We start from the raw sequence: 17,805 nt of genomic DNA on the forward strand, positions 1-17,805 counted from the left end.
ACTATTAATACTACCTTCTGTGTAGTACTACTCTCAACTACTTTGTTGACAGAAGTATCCCAGCACTGGTGATTAAGAGCCTATGGGACAAGTTCAAGCCAATATTGGATTCAGGGGACTATCCTTCAAAACCTATGAAATTACTAGCTATATGAACCTGGCAAGTCACTTAACCCCATTGCCTAACCAAAAAAAAAAAAAAAATCTACGGAACCAGGTTCTGTTCATGGATCACTGAGAGACTGTAGAGCCCATTTACCCCCAAAAAACAGTGTTAGGCCTAAGGATCTATGAAGCAGAGCTGAGAATGGTTTTCACTTGGGTGAGAAGAAAATATCAGGCTATTCAGGCTCTGAATCTGTCACATTCATTCATTAAGACTTGGTCATCACCTTGGATGAATTTATACTCCTATGTATAATGTGATAAATGGATAAAGGAGAAAAAGAAGGGGTACACTGAGCTAAAAAGTTTGGACTTGCTTAGTTTTTCAGTGGGGAACCATGAAGCTGTGCACAAGAAAGACTAAAGTGGCAATAATGCAAGTGCAAGATGAATTGGAGAAAGAAGCAGAAGCAATTAAAAATATTAAGTTAGTACAGGTAAAGTAATGAGGAACTGGAATGGGATGTTAGAAGTGGGAAAAGTGAGTCAAAGGAGAGTCAATATAGAATCAGCAAATTTAGTAATTAGTTATGTGGAAGAAGGATCAATGATTGGTGATGAACTGGAGTGATGGGAAAAAGAAGAGTGGTACCATAGACAGAAGGCAGGAATAAGCATGGGCAAGAACATCCCAAGAGATATACAGAGAGCAAATTTAAGTCTGGAGTCTGGGCTTTGAAGTTAAGCAATAGAGATTTTGGAATTGTCCATGTACGAGTGATAATTGATTCGAGGTGGGTAAAGTTACCAAAGTGAACGGGAAAACACTTAAATTTAAAGGACAGAAGAGAAAAGAGATAAGTTCTCATAAAGCAGAACTTTAGAGCCAAGCATAAAGAACTTATAAACCTTGAAGTGATAGCCCTATGCCACAAAGGTGATAGAAAGCAAATGATAAAAAGCTTCAGTCAAGGTGAGGGGTGCTTCGAACATCTAAGAGGTAGAGGTGAGCCAGGAGCTGTCATCCTCCAACCTTTCAAAGGAATGAACAGCTGCTATGTAGTTCTATCACAGGTTCCTCCTTCCCCTCTAAGTACTCTGTTGTCCAGCAGTCTCCTTACTATTTGCACACAACACTCTGCCCTCCCAAGTCTGGGTGTTTTCATTTGGCTATCCCCTATGCCTAGAATGCTCTCCTTCCTCACCTCTACCTCCTAGTTCCCCTGGGTTCCTTCAAGTCTCAGCTCAAGTCCCACCTGAAAAAAAGCCTTTTTTGGTCCTTAATCTTAGTGCTTTCCCTCTTGAGACCACCCTCAATTTATCTTGCATACAATCTTGTTGATACAGTTATTTGCATGTTGTCTCCTCTGTTAGTTTGGGTTCTAAGCACAGGGACAGAGTGGTTTTGTTTTGCCTTTTTTGTTATCCCCATAACTTAGTGCAGTGCCTGGCAAATAAAAGACTAGCTAGCTAGTCAGCTAGCTGACAGACCCAGGCCCTCTTTCCCATCTACTGGGGCTCAACTCTAATGAAGAGTAACCTGGGTAAACAGCACAGGAAAGCTGCCACATTTATAAGCTGGACAGCGTTGCTATATTTAAGATGCTGAGAACAAAGAGGGGGATGAGATCTCAGGCAGAGAATCATACAAACTGAGTGAAGGCAGACTATGCCAACTTTTGCCTCTGGGACTAAAAAAGCTGTTGGCTTTCTATTCCAATTTAACTCAACAAATTGTAGGAATCCACCACCCAAAAGAACTCCACCAAAGAATACCTCCTTTTCCTTTCTACCAGTAATTTAAGCCCATAACAGCAATGCCAATAGGGGGAGCAAAAGGGAAAAAAATATAATTAATATAATATAAAAAATATAATATAAAAATATATATTTTATAATATAAAAAATATGAATCCCTTCCCCAAAAGCCCACAGGAAAATTACCTGAGAAGATCATGCCACCAAAAATATAATATAAAAAATAAACACACACATACATATATTTCTTTATTCCATCTCCAAACCAACTTAAAATGCAAAGTCTTCTGGATGTTCTTTTCTGATGACTTTAATACATTCAGAACCATCCAGGGGCTGCAAGGCAGGCATGTTTCTCGCTCTGCCTCACATTTCATGTTTTAGCAATGGCAGAATATTTACAAAAAGCAGGGCCTTGCAGGTTAAGCAAAGCCACTCCCAGCTACCAGGATTTCTATAGCAAGGACTAGGCAGTGTTGCCCCTGCTGTCACCAACCCCCAGGTAGACCCTGGCACTGAGTGTGGATTAGCAATCTTAGAATACAGGAGAACCAGCAGAAAGAAAACAGCAGTAACCATAAGGGGTTGCCCTGGTGGTCCTCACTCTCTCCTTTGAGTGGGAATGGGGCAGAGATCAAGAGAATAGCCCCAGATAAAAGGGTTTATAGACCTGAGAGCAAAGGAGTGTGTATGTGTTGGAGGGATCAAGGTGGGGAACTCACTACACCTCAGAGCCCACCACTGGCAAGAGAAGGGACAAGCATGAAGGCACACAAACACACCCTGCACACCCACATGCACAAGCACCACAGAATGTCTCAGCAGGACCTGAACGATCCCTGGCAGAGAACTCTAAGCAGCCACTGCCAGAACCACAGAAATCACCACAAGTTTTGCTCCCCTGGGATGAAAGGGAAGATATAAGGCACTGTAAGTAGCATTATAGGGATTATCCCACTTCTATAGCTGTCCCAGGCAAAAGGGAAAAGCAGTGAGAAAACACTTCTATCCAAAACTGTCTTTTTAAAATGCTCTGTCCAAAGGCAGATTCTTCAGTCCCTCCTGAAAGGAAGGAAGTAGTACCTCAAGTTATGTGGCAGGTTTGAAAAAGCATGGAGTACAAACAGGAGAAAGGGAATGGCATCGTGAAGGTGTCCAAAGGCTTCCTCCCTTTCCCTTCCCTCACGGTGAAGACTAAGTCAACCCCACCCCTCCCTTTGCCCCCCCACTGTGCTTTTGCATGCTGCCTTAACTTAGTAAACAGGAGGTGGTTGATAACCCTCAGTGGTCTCTGCATTCTGAGTGAAGGGTGGTTGTTGGTAATTGTCTCCAGCAACTCCTGGGTAGGAGGCATAGGGGGCAGCAGGATCAGGGGTAGGGTCAATGTAGTTCTGGATGAAGTCATCTACCCCAGCTTTGTATCTCTGGTAGGCAAGGGCAGCCAGCAAACCCTAGGGAAAGAGTGGCTTGTCAGGGTTTGGGTAGATGGAAAAGCTGGAGGCAGGGAAGAGAAGGTAGGAGAGACAGGACATCTAACTCCCCTGTTTTTTTTATTTCCCCCAACCTTCTTACATTAGGAATGACGAAGAGTTTAGGTTGGAAATCTGAGTAAAGAACCCTGTCTCCAACCCTCCCTTTGCCAAAACCCATACCTCTGGCATCACCCACCATAGGACCATGGTCCCAGACCCCCACATACCCAGGAGAAGATGGAGAAGAAGCTGAAGGAGATTGCTGCCCGAGCTGAGTCAGCCCCCACCAACACGTCTATGGGCTTGGTGGCTGCCCACTGGTTGGTGAGAAAACAAAATCCAACAAACCAGAGGAAGGTCCAGAAAGCTGGGGAGAAAAGAAGATAAGGAAGAACCAGCTCCCCATAGTCACCCACCTCCTCAAGTTAGAAAGTACCACTGGGAATTACCAAGGAACATAAGTGGATCCTTCCCCATCCCTACCCCAGCAGCCACTGGGCTAAAGAGGGAGATTTGAATCCCTTCCCCAAAAGCCCACGAGAAAATTACCTGAGAAGATCATGTCACCAATGACCAAGTACTTGCGGTCAGTGGCGTTGCTAATCTGGGGAAAATAGACATCAACCACGAAGAAGAAGACAGAAGCCAGGAAGGCAAGCACCCCAATGGCTGTGCCATATCGGCAGGCATCCTCATTGTGGTTAAAGACACACTGGAGGTCAGCTGACTGGTGTGAATTAACGTAGCCTTCACCAATGATGCAGGAGAACACGATCACAGCAAATAACTAATGAAGAGAAGGAGTGTCTGATGAGGCTGGGGAAGCCACACTGACACCCTAGGATGATCATATGATCCCCACAAGCTACAAACCCAGAATTTGAAACAAGTTGGGACTGAGGAAAAGTTGATGTGAGCCCAGATGACACTCCTGGCTGGTGTCTCTTCCTCTTACTGAATATCTTATTTTGTGTTGTTTTATTTCATTTCATGACTTCCATACATGATTTGATAATGTGATTACTTCCTAGTTTTAATGGGGAGGAGAGAAGTCAACTGTTTCTTATGGCATTAATAGCCAGCCTACCTTTTCAGGCCTCATTCATTTATTCTCCTGCACATACAAGTGCATTCCAGCTAAACTGGACAACTAGCTGTTCTTCACATTTATGCAGGCCATCCCCTAGCCTGGAATATTTTCCAACTTAATTTCCACATCTCTGCCTTTCAGAATATTTCTCTACCTTCAAGTCACCACCTCTGCCATCTTCCCAATCTCCCTTAACTGAAAGTTTTCTGTCCCTTCTCAAATATCTCTAAAGCATTCTGGGTCTCTCCTTTGTCCCATCACTCTCTACCTTATATTTATGTGTATACATATCTTTCCCCTGTCTCCATCCTGCCTTATCCTATCCCCAGGGCAGAATGTCATTCTTTGAGGCCAGGGATTATTTAACACTTCATCTCTACCTTCCCATTGCTTAATAAATGTCCATTAATGAACACCATACTCATGTAAAAGATAAAATTCTAACACAGATCAGTGGGACATGTGCCTGGGAATAATTCTTCCAGGCAGAAGAGCTGAGTGGCTTAGGCCTCTGAACATTCTAGTGGTCTGGCCCCCAAGATGGAGATTGTCCTGCCTAGCTTTCAAAGTTTGTTCTACTCTTGTTTACCCTCTCTATAAGCACTGATATAAATGTTGCCACCAAATAAAAGGGCATTAACACAACACAGCCACACGATTCAGTGTTGCCAGTTTTCCAGTGAAGATTAACTGCTACACTAACACTATTTATGCCAGCTTTGGGGTGGGGGGTGGGGGGGAGAGAAGCAGTGCAGGGTGGGAGTGAGGAAGATAGTTAAAATATCAGTCTGAAGCTTTGGCCAAATACTCTCCAAGTACTATCTATGGACCCCAGATCTGTCTACCCAGTTAATCATTTCACAAAAGGAGTCTGACCTAAGAGTGAATCTAAAAATCACGGTCCCAAAGGAAAGACTGTACTTCAGAGGAAATCTATTACAGGCTAGGGAATTCCCTATCATTAGCATACCTTGCCCTAGATCAAGAGGCTAATCTAAAAAAATGCTGCCTCAGGGACCAACCTGAAAGAGTAGCCCCTCCAGCCCTCCAATGACAAGGGCATTCTCATTTTCAATAGAACCCATCGGCTTGCAGTCAAATCATATTCTACCCTTCAAACTAAAACAAGAACCTATAAATCTGTGGGAGGAGGGGAGAAAGTAGAGAAACAATGTGCCCAGTCCCTCATGCCCTGGCACTACCAAGCCAATACATCACCTTCCCCTAAAGCAGAGCACAGGGCAAATCTGTAGGAGAGGAGCTTCACCAAGAGATATACTAGGCAGTGCTGGGGTGCCAGTCAGTATCAGTAGGCATTGTCCAACCATCGAAGATGCCCTCTCCTCACCCCGATCCCAAGGAATTCATTTCAAGAACTGGTCACATTATTTTCCCCAGTGAATCCAGGGCTTTCTAAACATTCCGGGGCAGATTTTCCCATAGACGGTTCTACATGATGTAAGCAGCAACAGAATCAGATTCGGGCTGGGCCGAATTCACATTTTTCCTATCAGGAAGAAAGGGAAAGAAGCAACAACAGTGGTCCGAGCCCCTACAAACCTTGCCCAACCTGTTTTACAGAAGCCAGCCTCTCTGGGGCAGGGGGACCAAATGCTCCTTGGCGCGGGCGAGGGTCACTCCTTTCAGGCCACACTTTCCTTCTCATTCTTACTTTTTTTTTTTAAATGTCCTACTCATAAGTCCCCAACCCGGGAATGCGATAGGGCAGCCTGCCACCTGCCCCACAGTTTCACCCAGGCCCCTCCCACTGCCAGCAGGGCGGCCGAGGCCTGCCTCGGTGCCTGAACACCTGCCCTGCTCCCGGGCCACCCAGCTATGCCAGTCCCGGAAGAAACGGCCCAGACCGGAGGAGGGAGTGGGGGTAGCGGGGGTGGGGTGGCCGTGGCCCGGGGCAGAGGGCCAGGAGCGATGGGTGGGCAGGGCAGGCAGGGTCGGGGGCCCGGCGCTAACAGGAAGCGAGGGCACCCCTGCCTGCCACCTGCCGTCCGCCGGAAGGTCCTGCCCGCCCCTGCCCGGCGGGCCTGGGTCCCTCGGCCGCGGGGCTCGGGGTGCTCACCATGCACACAGCCCGAACGATGACCTGCGGCTGCTGCAGGAATCGCCGCAGGTCGAAGCTGCCGCCGGCCTTGGCCGCCCCATAGGCCCCGCTGTCCATTTTGACGTTGACGTCGTCGCCTTCGCCGCCGCCCGTGGAACGCGAACTAGAGACTCCCGGCACACAGGGTGACACCGGGAGCTCCATGCCCCGCCCCCCACGCGCCAGGGGCGTGGCCAGCTCCCTGCCCTGGGAGCCCCGGGCCAATGGGCGCGGGGCCCGAGGCCCGCGAGCCACCTGCCTGAGAGAAGAGGTGGGGCCCCAAGTCGTTTCCCCCCCCCCCCCGCCCCCCGCGGCTTCCCAAGGTCAGCCCCCAGCCGGCCTAAACCGTTCAACCCCGATTTACTGGCTTTACTGATTAACCCCCACCAACAATGAAGTTCCCTTTCCCGGCCAGCCCCCTCCTCCCCGCCCCGGATCAGAATCTCCTAGAGGAAGGGACCTCGGGGCCATCTAGTCCAATAATCCCTCCAAAATAAGCCCAGGACTAAACTAGTCCTGCGCTTGGGGACCTAGAGGGAAGTCCACTAACTCCAAAGGCAGCCCATTTCTCCTTTCGATGGCTCTGGTCGTTAGAAAGTACTTTGTATCCAACCAAAATTTGCCACTTTGTAATTCCACCTGGGGTTTCGGGTGCTTCTTCCTGGGACCAAGAAACGACCGAGTCGAATCCCAGTTTGACGAGATAGCCTTTCAAATACTCAAAGGCAGCCGTCTTTACCCCACAGATCTCTCCAGGCCGACCACCACCCCTCCCCCGCTCCTAGTGCCTTCAACGGCTCCTCACGTGACATAACCCTAAAGTGCTTCATTCTGGTCGGTCCCCTTTGCGCAATCTCCACTTTACCCCCACCAATGTCCTTCTTAAAATACGACATCCATAACTGAACACAGTACTCAAATGTAGTCTGACCCAGGCATAGTGAGAATATTAATAGTACCCATGTCCTAAGATTTCATGTTATTCCACTGGGTCCTCTTGGTCTTGGAGTCTACTAAAAAAAAATGTCAGATCTTTCTCAGGTGAGCCACAATCTAACAAAGTCTTCTCCCACTTCCCTTCCGCACTTCAGTGCACGAGAAACTGAATTTTTAAGAGCAAACTCAAAAGCTTTTTTTGGTATTTGCATAAGAAAGGTCGGGAATTTGACTAAGTAGGTATTAGAAACAATGGCCTAGTCCCTGGACTTTTGTTTTGCTTTGGTGCCTTCCTACTTCTCCTCCTCCCCCATTTACTAGGAAGAAAGAAAGAGGTTTGGAGTTAAAAAACTGAGAAACTCTGAACCCCAGAACTGTTTGGTAGTTATTAGATCAATAATCTTTAATTATAAACCTTGGTTTATAGTCTAGGCCTCAGAGACTAAAATCTGGAGGGAAAGGGAATACTTACCATAACCAAACAGAAAATTTAATCCAACAAAAAGATTAAATTCAGTGGCCTAGCCCAGAGAGTCACAGGTCTTGAAGAGTCAGAGACATCTTGAGTGTGAGGCATGAATTGTGCTCCTCCTGATGGGGTTGGGTCTGAGCCCCAAAAAGGAAAAACCCTGGATTTTGGCCAAATCTCTGACATTCGCCTGAGGCTATAATCCCATCAACTGGCCTTTCTTTGTGGCTATACTCAATCTCCCAATTCTGTTAATCTGGCCTGGCCTTTGTTTTACCTCCCCATGTATGGACCCCGGTTATTTCCCACCCTTAATCCTAGCTAGGCTCCATTCTCCCTTGGCCACGAGGTCCAGGTCCCGGGAGTTCTGTTCACCCCAAACTACTTGGCCACTCCTAGATCCCTCCCACAGGCTTTCTGTATATAAAATCCATCTTGTCTCCATTAAGATGCTGGGATTCTTATAATCTAGCCATGGCTCAGATTCCTAAAATCTAGCCACTGCTTAGATTCTTAAAATCTAGCCACTGGTCAGATTCTTATAATCTAGCCACTAGTTTACTAATGTTCAGACTCCTTAAGAGTCTGCCCAATATGACTGATGTTCTAGTAAACCTTGTCTTTGACTGAAAGAAGGCTTAGGTGAAATTCTTTCGGGCAGGACCCGCGTGTTATGATTTTGCGGTCCGAGGATCCCTGAACCCCTAAACCGCATCACTCCCATTCTTGTGCCCTGGCTATCAGTATACCCCTCCATTCATGTACATGTTCCCTAGGTATGTGCCTCTCTGTGAATATTCCAGGTTTGTCCATTGTTTTCACTAATAGTATGTTTTATGAGGGTTTTTTTTGCATTTCTTTAAATTCCTTTGCTTTGAATTAGTTATGCGCTCTGATGATTAAAAGTAAATATATTGGTGAAAGCTTATGAATTATGTGCACCCAGACCCACAGAGTATGCTGAGTTGCCTCTGGCTCTGAGGGATTCTTCTTCTTAGGGGATTACCCCCCCAAACAACACACATAACACTTTACATTTATTCCTATTAAATTTCATCTTTTTGGGGATTCTCCAAGCTTCCAGTTGCTAGGGGCTCTGGAGCTGCCACAAGTACTTCTGACTTCCAGCTTCCAGAGGAGGAGAACAACTCCACTTTAGGTTGCTCAAGGACATGAGGGGAACTGGTGTTCTCCATGTTGAGGGGTTGGGAGTGGGTGAAAGAAGCTACATGAAGGAATCAGGAGCCAGTCAAGTCCTTGGATCACTTTGAATCCATATTACATGTCACTGGTTGTTGTCCTTCAAAGAGGACCCAAATGACATCACTATGTTAGAGTCAAGTTACAATGTGTCAGACTGTGGCTGATCGGACCAATAAGAGGAATGCTCTACCGAAGGTCTGGCACAAATAGTCCGTGTGAACATTTGGAGTGGGTCCTCTAAATTTTCCATCTAGAGTTTCTTTTGAGTTATTTCAATTCTGCTTTGCTCATACAGCACAGCCCCTTCTCTGATGAGCCAGTGTCTCCCATGTCACACAATCAATTCAAAAGGTCTTAAGAGAGACCTTGAGTGTCCTTATATCTCTGTCTTCTGACCACCACGTGAGCACTTGCCCTTTGTGAGTTCTCTATAAAATAGTCTTTTAGGCTCATCATAGTTGTGTTTTTTGCAGGAGAGTTTGAATGCTTGGCAGTTTAGTTTGAGAAAGGACCTCAGTGTCTGGTATCTTATCCTGTCAGGTGATCTTCAGGATCTTTCTAACACAGTGCAAATGGAAGTGATTCAGTTTCCTGGCATGGCGCTGATATACTGTCCAGGTTTCACAGGCATAAAACCATGAGGTCATATGCCACTAAAGAGCAAGAAGAGGGATGGACTGAACCCATGATGGGAACAAACACTTTTTTTTTTTGGCTAGGCAATGGGGTTAAGTGACTTGCCCAGGGTCACACAGCTAGTAAGCATCAAGTGTCTAAGGCCAAATTTGATTTCAGGTCCTCTTGACTCCAAGGCCAGTGCTCTATCCACTTCACCACCTAGCTGCCCCAGGGAACAAACACTTTTAGACATTAGTCTAGTATCCTTATCAAGAAAAGAAATGCAGTGATGGAAAATGCTATCTACATGCAGAGGAAGAACCATGGAATCTGAATGCAGATCGAAGCATACCATTTTCTCTTTTTTTTTTCTTTCTCGTGGTTTTTCCTTTTTGTTCTGATTCTTCTTTCACAACATGATTAATGTGGAAATATGTTTAATATGGTTGTACATGTATAGCCTATATCAAATTGCATGCCGTCTTGGGGCAGGAGGAGAGGAGAGAGGGGGGAAAATATAGAACTCAAAATCTTATAAAAGTGAATGTTGGGAGGCAACTAGGTGGCACAGTGGATAGAACTTTGGCCTTGGAGTCAGGAGGACCTGAGTTCAAATGTGGCCTCAGACACTTGACACTTAATAGCTGTGTGACCCTGGGCAAGTCACTTAACCTCAATTGCCTCACCAAAAACAAAAAGGAAAAAAAGAAGTGAATGTTGAAAACTAAAAATTAATTAATTAAAAAAAAAAAGAAAAAAAGTTAATCTGGCATGACTTGTTCATGATGAAGCCATGGTGGCTCTGTGATCACCAGGTTTTTTTTTTTCAGATGTTCATTAATCAACTTATTAATAATATAGTTCTTATTAGTAAAATATTCTAGAATTTTGCCAAGGAATAGAAGTCAAGCCCACTGTCCTACAGTTTGTAGCTTCCACTTTCTTCTCTTTTTCGAAAATCAAGACAAAATTAATCTCTCTCCAATTTTTGCATAACTCTCATTATCTTTTTTAAAAATTGATGTCAGGGGCAGCTAGGTGGCGCAGTGGATAGAGCACCGGCCCTGGATTCAGGAGGACCTGAGTTCAAATTTGACCTCAGATACATAACACTTACTAGCTGTGTGACCCTGGGCAAGTCACTTAACCCCATTGCCTAGCCAAAAAAAGAAAGAAAAAAAAATAAAATAAAAATTGATGTCACCTTCAAATTTTTTTTATTATGAACTTAACACACAACGAGTAAAATAAGAATTTTTATATGCAACACAAGCACCTAAAAAGAGGATCATACATGAAACTGCAAATCTGTCTACAACTTGCCTTTCCTTTTAAACATATGATAAATTACTCAACATGTAACTGTTAAAGCTGCTCTGCTTGTCTATTTCCTTTTGGCCTTCCATCTGTTTTGTAATCATGTGTTTTTCTTTATTTCCTTTCTTTTTCTTTGGTAATCTCCCTTTTCTATCACCAAATCGAAAAGAAACCCTTTTAATAAATATACATAATTAAGCAAAACATATTCCTATATTGTCCGTTTCTGAAAATGTATGATTTGTTCTGCATCCTGAGTCTGTCACCTTTCTGTCAGGAGGTAAGTAAAATGTATCATCAGTCCTCTGGAATCAAGGTTAGTACTGCATTGATCAGAAGCTTAAGTCCTTCAAAGTTGTTTTTCTTTACACTGCTGTTACTGCATAAATTGTCCTCCTGGTTCTGTTCATTTCACTCTGCCTCAGTTCATACAAGTTTTCCCTGATCTCTTTGAAACTGTCTCTTTCATCATTTCTTATGACACAATAATATTCCATTTCATTATTATACCATATTTTGTTCAGCTATTCCCCAATTAATGGGAACCCCCTAAGTTTCTCATTCTTTGCCACTCCAAAGAAAAGAGCTGCTATAAATATTATTTGTACTTATTGGTACTTTCCCTCTTTTTTTTTTATCTTTTTGGGGCATAGTCTTAGTAGTAGTATAACTGGGTCAAAAGGAATGCACAGTTTAGTCACTTTGGGAGCATGCTTCCAAACTGTCTTCTAGAATAGCTAGATCCACCTACAGTTTCACCAAAAGCATATTAATATGTGCCTGCTTGCCTGCAGGCCTTCTAACAATTGTTGTTTTTTGTCAACTTTGCCAATCTGATGAGTTTAAGATGAAACTTCAGAGATGTTTTAATTTTTATTTTTCTAATTATTAATAATGTGAAACCTTTTTCATATGGTTATTGATAACTTTCATTTCTTCTTTAGAAAACTAGCTGTAAGTGACTTCTCTGCTTTGCTGCTAAGATTCCCTCCTCTCACCCTGCCCTTCTCTCTCCTTTCATCATCATGCTTCCTTGTTAACCCATATCTCACTCACCAACCCCTCATTTTTAAAAATTTTTTAAATTTTTTATGCTTTTTGGTGAGGCAATGGGGTTAAGTGACTTGTCCAGAGTCACACAGCTAGTAAGTGTTAAGTGTCTGAGGCTGGATTTGAACTCAGGTCCCCCTGACTCCAAGGCTGTACCACCTACCTGCCCCGACATCCCTCATTTTTCGGATAATAAAACTGAAAACCAAAGAAGTTAAATTACTTGGTCAAAGTCACATAGAGTGTGGGTAGGCATGATGGACATAGCTACAGGACAAGAAATTCTTGATCTCTACTACAGGATTTTCCGGCTAGCAAGGTAGGCAGCATCAAGGCTGATGGAAGACACCATCAAAGAAAAACAATAATAAAATTTAGTACTTATATAGTGCTTTAAATTTGCAAAACACTTTTAAAATGTTATCTCATATTCTCCCAACAACTCTGCAAGGCCCGTGTTCTTATCATCCCCATTTTACACTTGAGGAAATTGAAGCAGACATGCTAAGTGACTTGCCCAAGATTACACAGGTAGGATTTGAAATCAGGTCTCCCAGATTCCAGAGCCCAATGCTCCATCTACTGTGCCACCTCACTGCTCAGTACATTACAAATGAAGCCAGAATGTTGTTTCAGAAAAACAAAAACCTCATAGATTCAGAACTGATTAAACAGTATATAGATAAATACATGGACTTCAAACTCAGGAGAAGAAAACTCAGGAAACTTTTCAGACTACTATATCAGAAGTCTTATGATGAAGTTTCATAATCCAGGAAATGGTTTTTCAAACAGAACCTGAACATAAATGAGATGATAAACCTTTTCTCCTTGGTTTATGGCAGAGAGAAAAAGGGCAGTATTCTGTCTTTAAAAAATAAAATATTTTTGTCCCACAACTAACATTGGCTTATATATCCTTGAATTTGCAGGCTCCAGGTGTCAGTGCTAAAGAGGAAGGTGATAACCCCCAGTAATCATGTTCCTAATTATCTTGTTATTGAGTAACATCTTTGAAGATCTGGCCACAGTAGGAATTAGGTTGGAGGCAGGGCTATGTAGGTAAATGTTTAACAACCAGCCCTCTGGAGGGAAAAATGTTCAACACACTTTAGAGTTTTATCCATATTATTAACATTTTCTCCATCATGTTCTTAAGTCTGAACAATTCACAAAACAATAAATCAAGGTCTGATTAATAGCTTTTGCCCAATTATCAAGGTGTAAATATTCACATTGACCATTTATCAGCATTCCTGAGCCAGGTACAAGCTGGCTCCAGCACACTCTGGTTGGAAGGCAGATGATTCTTGTAAAACTTCTTGTGTAAATACTGTAGCCATGCGCACAGAAGAGGCTACAGAGTAAAATGACTGGCCAACACCTATTAACAACTTCTCCTGGAAGTTCTTAAGATTACTGTAAAAAATCTGTGCCAACCTCAGACTTTTATTTTTAAATTTTTTTTAAATAAATTTATTTTTTTGGCGAGGCAATTAGAGGGTTAAGTGACTTGCCCAGAATCACACAGTCAGAAAATATTATGTGTCTGAAGTCATATTTGAACTCAGGTCCTCCTGACTCCAGGGCCACTGCTCTATCCATTGCACCACCTAGCTGCCCCACAACCTCAGCCTTTTAACTCTCTGGACTTTATTTTGTTTTGTGTTTATGTTACAAGTAATTTAAAATAAGTTATGGTTTAAAATATTTAAAATAGTTTATGGTTTAGTGTTTTACTGATGTCTCCTTTCTCTTCTCCTAACTTCTAGATAAACTTCCCCAAGTAAGCCATTTTTCTTTTTTTCTTTTTTCTCTTTTCTCTTTCAAGACACTGGTAGAATTCCTGTCACAATACTTACTCTAGTCCTGTCATCTACTTAACTTCTGTAAGAAGATATCATGGTTTCTCAGGGAAACTTTTGGGAGAAGGGAAGTATCCCAAATTCATGTGAACTGCATATACAAGGTAGGCTAATTCTAAATCCCGTAATAATTCTGTCCTCAGTGTCTCATTGCAAACTCATACTACATTCATAAAAATCAATCATTTCTATTTGACAACAAAACTGAAATTTCACAGGCAGAAGAATATATTTTATAAATTTAAAACTAGGCTGATTTTTACATTATATACAATCAGAGAAGGAAAAAATCTGGATCAAAAGGGAAGGGGACTTTGTATATGATAAACTAAGGAAAAACCCCACTGAAAATCACTATATATTTGTGTTGTATTTCATGTTAAAAAATGATAGAAATTTTGAATCAGTACTGTCTGTTTTTAAAGACAACTGCTAGCTGTATCTTTAGATTAATTATCTCTTGGGGGAGTGGCTTATTGTCATAAATTTGAATGAGTTCCTTATATGTCTTAGAAATGAGATCTTTATCAGAGAAACTTGCTGCAAAGATTTTTTTTCAAAATTACTTGTTTCCTTTTAATTTTAACTGCATTAATCTTATTTGTGTAATTTTTTTCATAAACAAAATAGTTCATTTTATCTCCCTAAATCCCTAAAGGATGAGTTGGGCCAGCTCAAACCACTAATTGCTAAATTTTCAGTATGAGCATTTACAGCCTCCACCCTCCCCCCCAAGAAAAAAATTGACAAACACTATAAATCAGGACTTGCTTTATTATTTTGTTAATTGTCTAGACTTAAAATGATGGAGAAAACTGTTCAGTTTAAACTGAAATGGATGTCCTGTTTTTCAGAGAGATCCGTTGTTAAACATTTGCCAACCTACCATATCCTTTATGTCATGTGGCCTGGGTTAGTTCTTTTCCTTAAAAAGCTTTTGGAACCATCTTTAAGAATTAATTTTCTTGGCAGATTTCAGAAAAACCTGCAAAGACTTACATGAAATAATGCTCATAGGACATTGTATACAGGAACAGCAACTTTGTGCAATGATCAACTATGAATCAACTCTTCTCAGCAATAAGATGATCTAAGACTCATGATGGAAAATACTACTCCCCTCCAGAGAAAGAACTGACTGACAAGTCCGAATGCAGACTGAATTATTTTCACTTTCTTTTTTGTGTTTTTTTTTCCTTTTGGTCTGTTTCTTCTTTCTCGATATGACTAATATGGAAATATGTTTTACATGATTGCACACATACACCCTATTTTAAATTCTTACCTTTTTAGAGAGGGGGAAGGGAGGGAAGGAGAGAAATTTTAGAACTCAAAAAAATTTTTAAGTGAATCTTAATTATCTTTACACGTAATTGTGATGAGGTTTAGGGGTTCAGGAGTGCTGCGACCCCAAAATCACAACACATGGATCCTGCCTTCTTTCAGCCAAAGATAATGTTTATTAGAACATCCACTATATTAGGCAGATTCTTAATGACTCTAAACATTAGTGATCTAGATTGTAAGAATCTGAGCAGTGGCTAGATTTTAAGAATCTAAGCATTTGGCTAGATTATAAGAATCTGAGCATCTTAATTGAGACAAGATGGACTTTATATACAGAAAGACTGTGGGAGGGATCTAGGAGTGACCAAGTAGTTTGGGGTGACTGGAGGAGGGGTCTAAGGAAGATCTGAATGGGAGTGGCCAGTAAACTGGGGTGAACAGAGCTCCTAGTACCTGTTCCAAGTGGCCAAGGGAGAATGGAGCCTAGCTAGGATTAAGTGTGGGGAATGGCCAGGGGCCATAGGGAGGTAGATTGAGTGTAGCCACAATGAAAGGCCAGTTGATGGGATTATAGCCTCAGCCTTTGGCCTTGTGGAAAAGTCCAGGGTTTTTCCTTTCTGGGCTCTAGATCCCATCCTCATCAATTGGAAAAAAAATCATCAAGACCTGGCACAGTGCTTTGCACATTGCAAACTATTGATAACGTTTATCAAATTGAACTAAAATTAATTAAAGACAGGGCTCTTCCTGTACAATGTTTTTGGGGACTGGAGCTTTTTGTTTTGCCTGTTTTTTTTTTTTAAACTTTATTTATTTTTGGGAGCAATTGGGGGTTGTCACTTGCCCAGGGTCACACAGCTAGTAAGTGTCTGAAGTTAGATGTGAACTCAGATCTTCCTGACTTCAGAGCCAGCATTCTATCCACTGCACCACCTAGCTGACATAGAATCCGGAAATCCTAACTCTCTGCCTGATCCCCACTTTCTGTTTTCTGATCAAGACCCTGGAAAAAGTCACAAGATTTTGAAATATTGATAGGAGTTGCATTTCCTCCCTTTTGCTACTTGTATCTTTTTTATCCTTTCTCTATCTCTTTGGCAGATTCTCTTTGTAGCTTCCATTTGACCTACCTTACACAGAGGTACCAACCTTTGTCATTCACATACACCTCATCCCATTAATACTTTTCACACACATACATACATGGCCAGTAAAACTGCCCATCCCCCCTCCATACACACACACACACACACACACACACACACACACACACACGTGAAGCAGGTGACAGATGTTCCTTCTGACAGAGGAGAGTAATAGGACATACGAGAACATTGTTCCATGATTTGTGATGGTCCAGATTCCCTATTCACTGTCCTTCTCTAATTTTCCCCCAATTCCCAACCCTCAACACAGGTTCAGCTCTGGAAGGAGGAGCAATTTGGAAAAAGTAAAAATATCAGGTTTTGGCCAGGGTTGTGGAAGCTTAGCAAAGCCAGAGGAGATATGTAGTAGATAGAGTGCTAGATTTAGAATCAGTGAACCTGAATGCAAGTTTTTACTTTGACACTTGCTACCTCTGTGATCTTAGACAAATTACTGAATTCAGTTTCCTCACCCATAAAATGAAAGGGTCAGACAAAGGGCAATCACTGGAAAGGCATACAGGGGCCTGAGCAAGCTGTAGCACATTACCAAAAAAGGCATTAGAAAAGTAAATCAGTGTAAAGGTTATTGGTATGAGTAAAGTGTATGAAGTAGTCAGATGGCAAGAGTTAGGTATAACTGATGGAGAGCACATGTGAGGTAACCTCATGACTTCAAGAGAAATCAAGGAAGGCCCTCAGCACATCTAATGGATCCCACTTTATAGAACTTATGGAAGGACAGGATATCGCCAAGAGTCACACAGGATAGGCTAGAATGGATGGGTTGTTGTGATGGGAGCATTGTCCTGTTTACTTAAAACTTTGGTAGAATGTAAGGTCTTTGAAGCCAGAGTCCCAGGCATGGTGTGCCTCTCCAATGCAAATTAGCTAATTTTTCACAAAAGGCATTGAAGACCATCTTTAAGATTTAATTGACTCAGGGGACTGGAGGCTCAGGCAGTTAATATCAATTCCTGATCACCTGAGTACAAAACAGCCACAGGAACTCCTAACCAGTGGGTTCTCCGTCCAAAGGAATGTAAACTTTGATGCAGAAACCTTTTGTTTTTCTGAAGGACCTCCCCTTAAAGTCAAATCACTCTGGCTCTCCTTGATTGACCAACAATAGGTCCCTGGCCAACCTGCACTTTGTCATTGTTTGGGCCCTGATTGGCTCAGAGTGAATGTAAATAGCAATTGTTTCTGTTTGGCCAGAAATTCTAAGGGTCTTTCCCTCCCAAATTATTATTTTTTTTTCCCACTAGGTAAAGAGGCCATTCTCTGCCTCTTTTCTAACCTATCCTTAATCACTGAAAGGGTTTTGCTTCAGTCAAACTGAGACCAGTTAAGGACCTTAGCTTAAAAACGCCAAGGTCTCCTCCAAGGAGA

General features: G+C 42.5%; 1 protein-coding gene across 1 annotated transcript; it reads right to left on the reverse strand.

Moving 5' to 3' along the window:
- Positions 1 to 2,099: 2,099 nt before the first annotated feature.
- Positions 2,100 to 6,655, reverse strand: SYNGR2 (synaptogyrin 2). The gene is made up of 4 exons (XM_027850218.1): positions 6,503 to 6,655; positions 3,885 to 4,122; positions 3,563 to 3,702; positions 2,100 to 3,314 (listed from the first exon to the last, which is right to left on the reverse strand). Exons 1-4 carry the CDS (start codon positions 6,599 to 6,601, stop codon positions 3,117 to 3,119), a joined length of 675 nt encoding a protein of 224 aa, XP_027706019.1. The 5' UTR covers positions 6,602 to 6,655; the 3' UTR covers positions 2,100 to 3,116.
- Positions 6,656 to 17,805: the final 11,150 nt, after the last annotated feature.

This window comes from Vombatus ursinus, unplaced genomic scaffold (genome assembly GCF_900497805.2).
Source record: "Vombatus ursinus unplaced genomic scaffold, bare-nosed wombat genome assembly UNPS02008996.1, whole genome shotgun sequence".
Classification (NCBI taxonomy): domain Eukaryota; kingdom Metazoa; phylum Chordata; class Mammalia; order Diprotodontia; family Vombatidae; genus Vombatus; species Vombatus ursinus.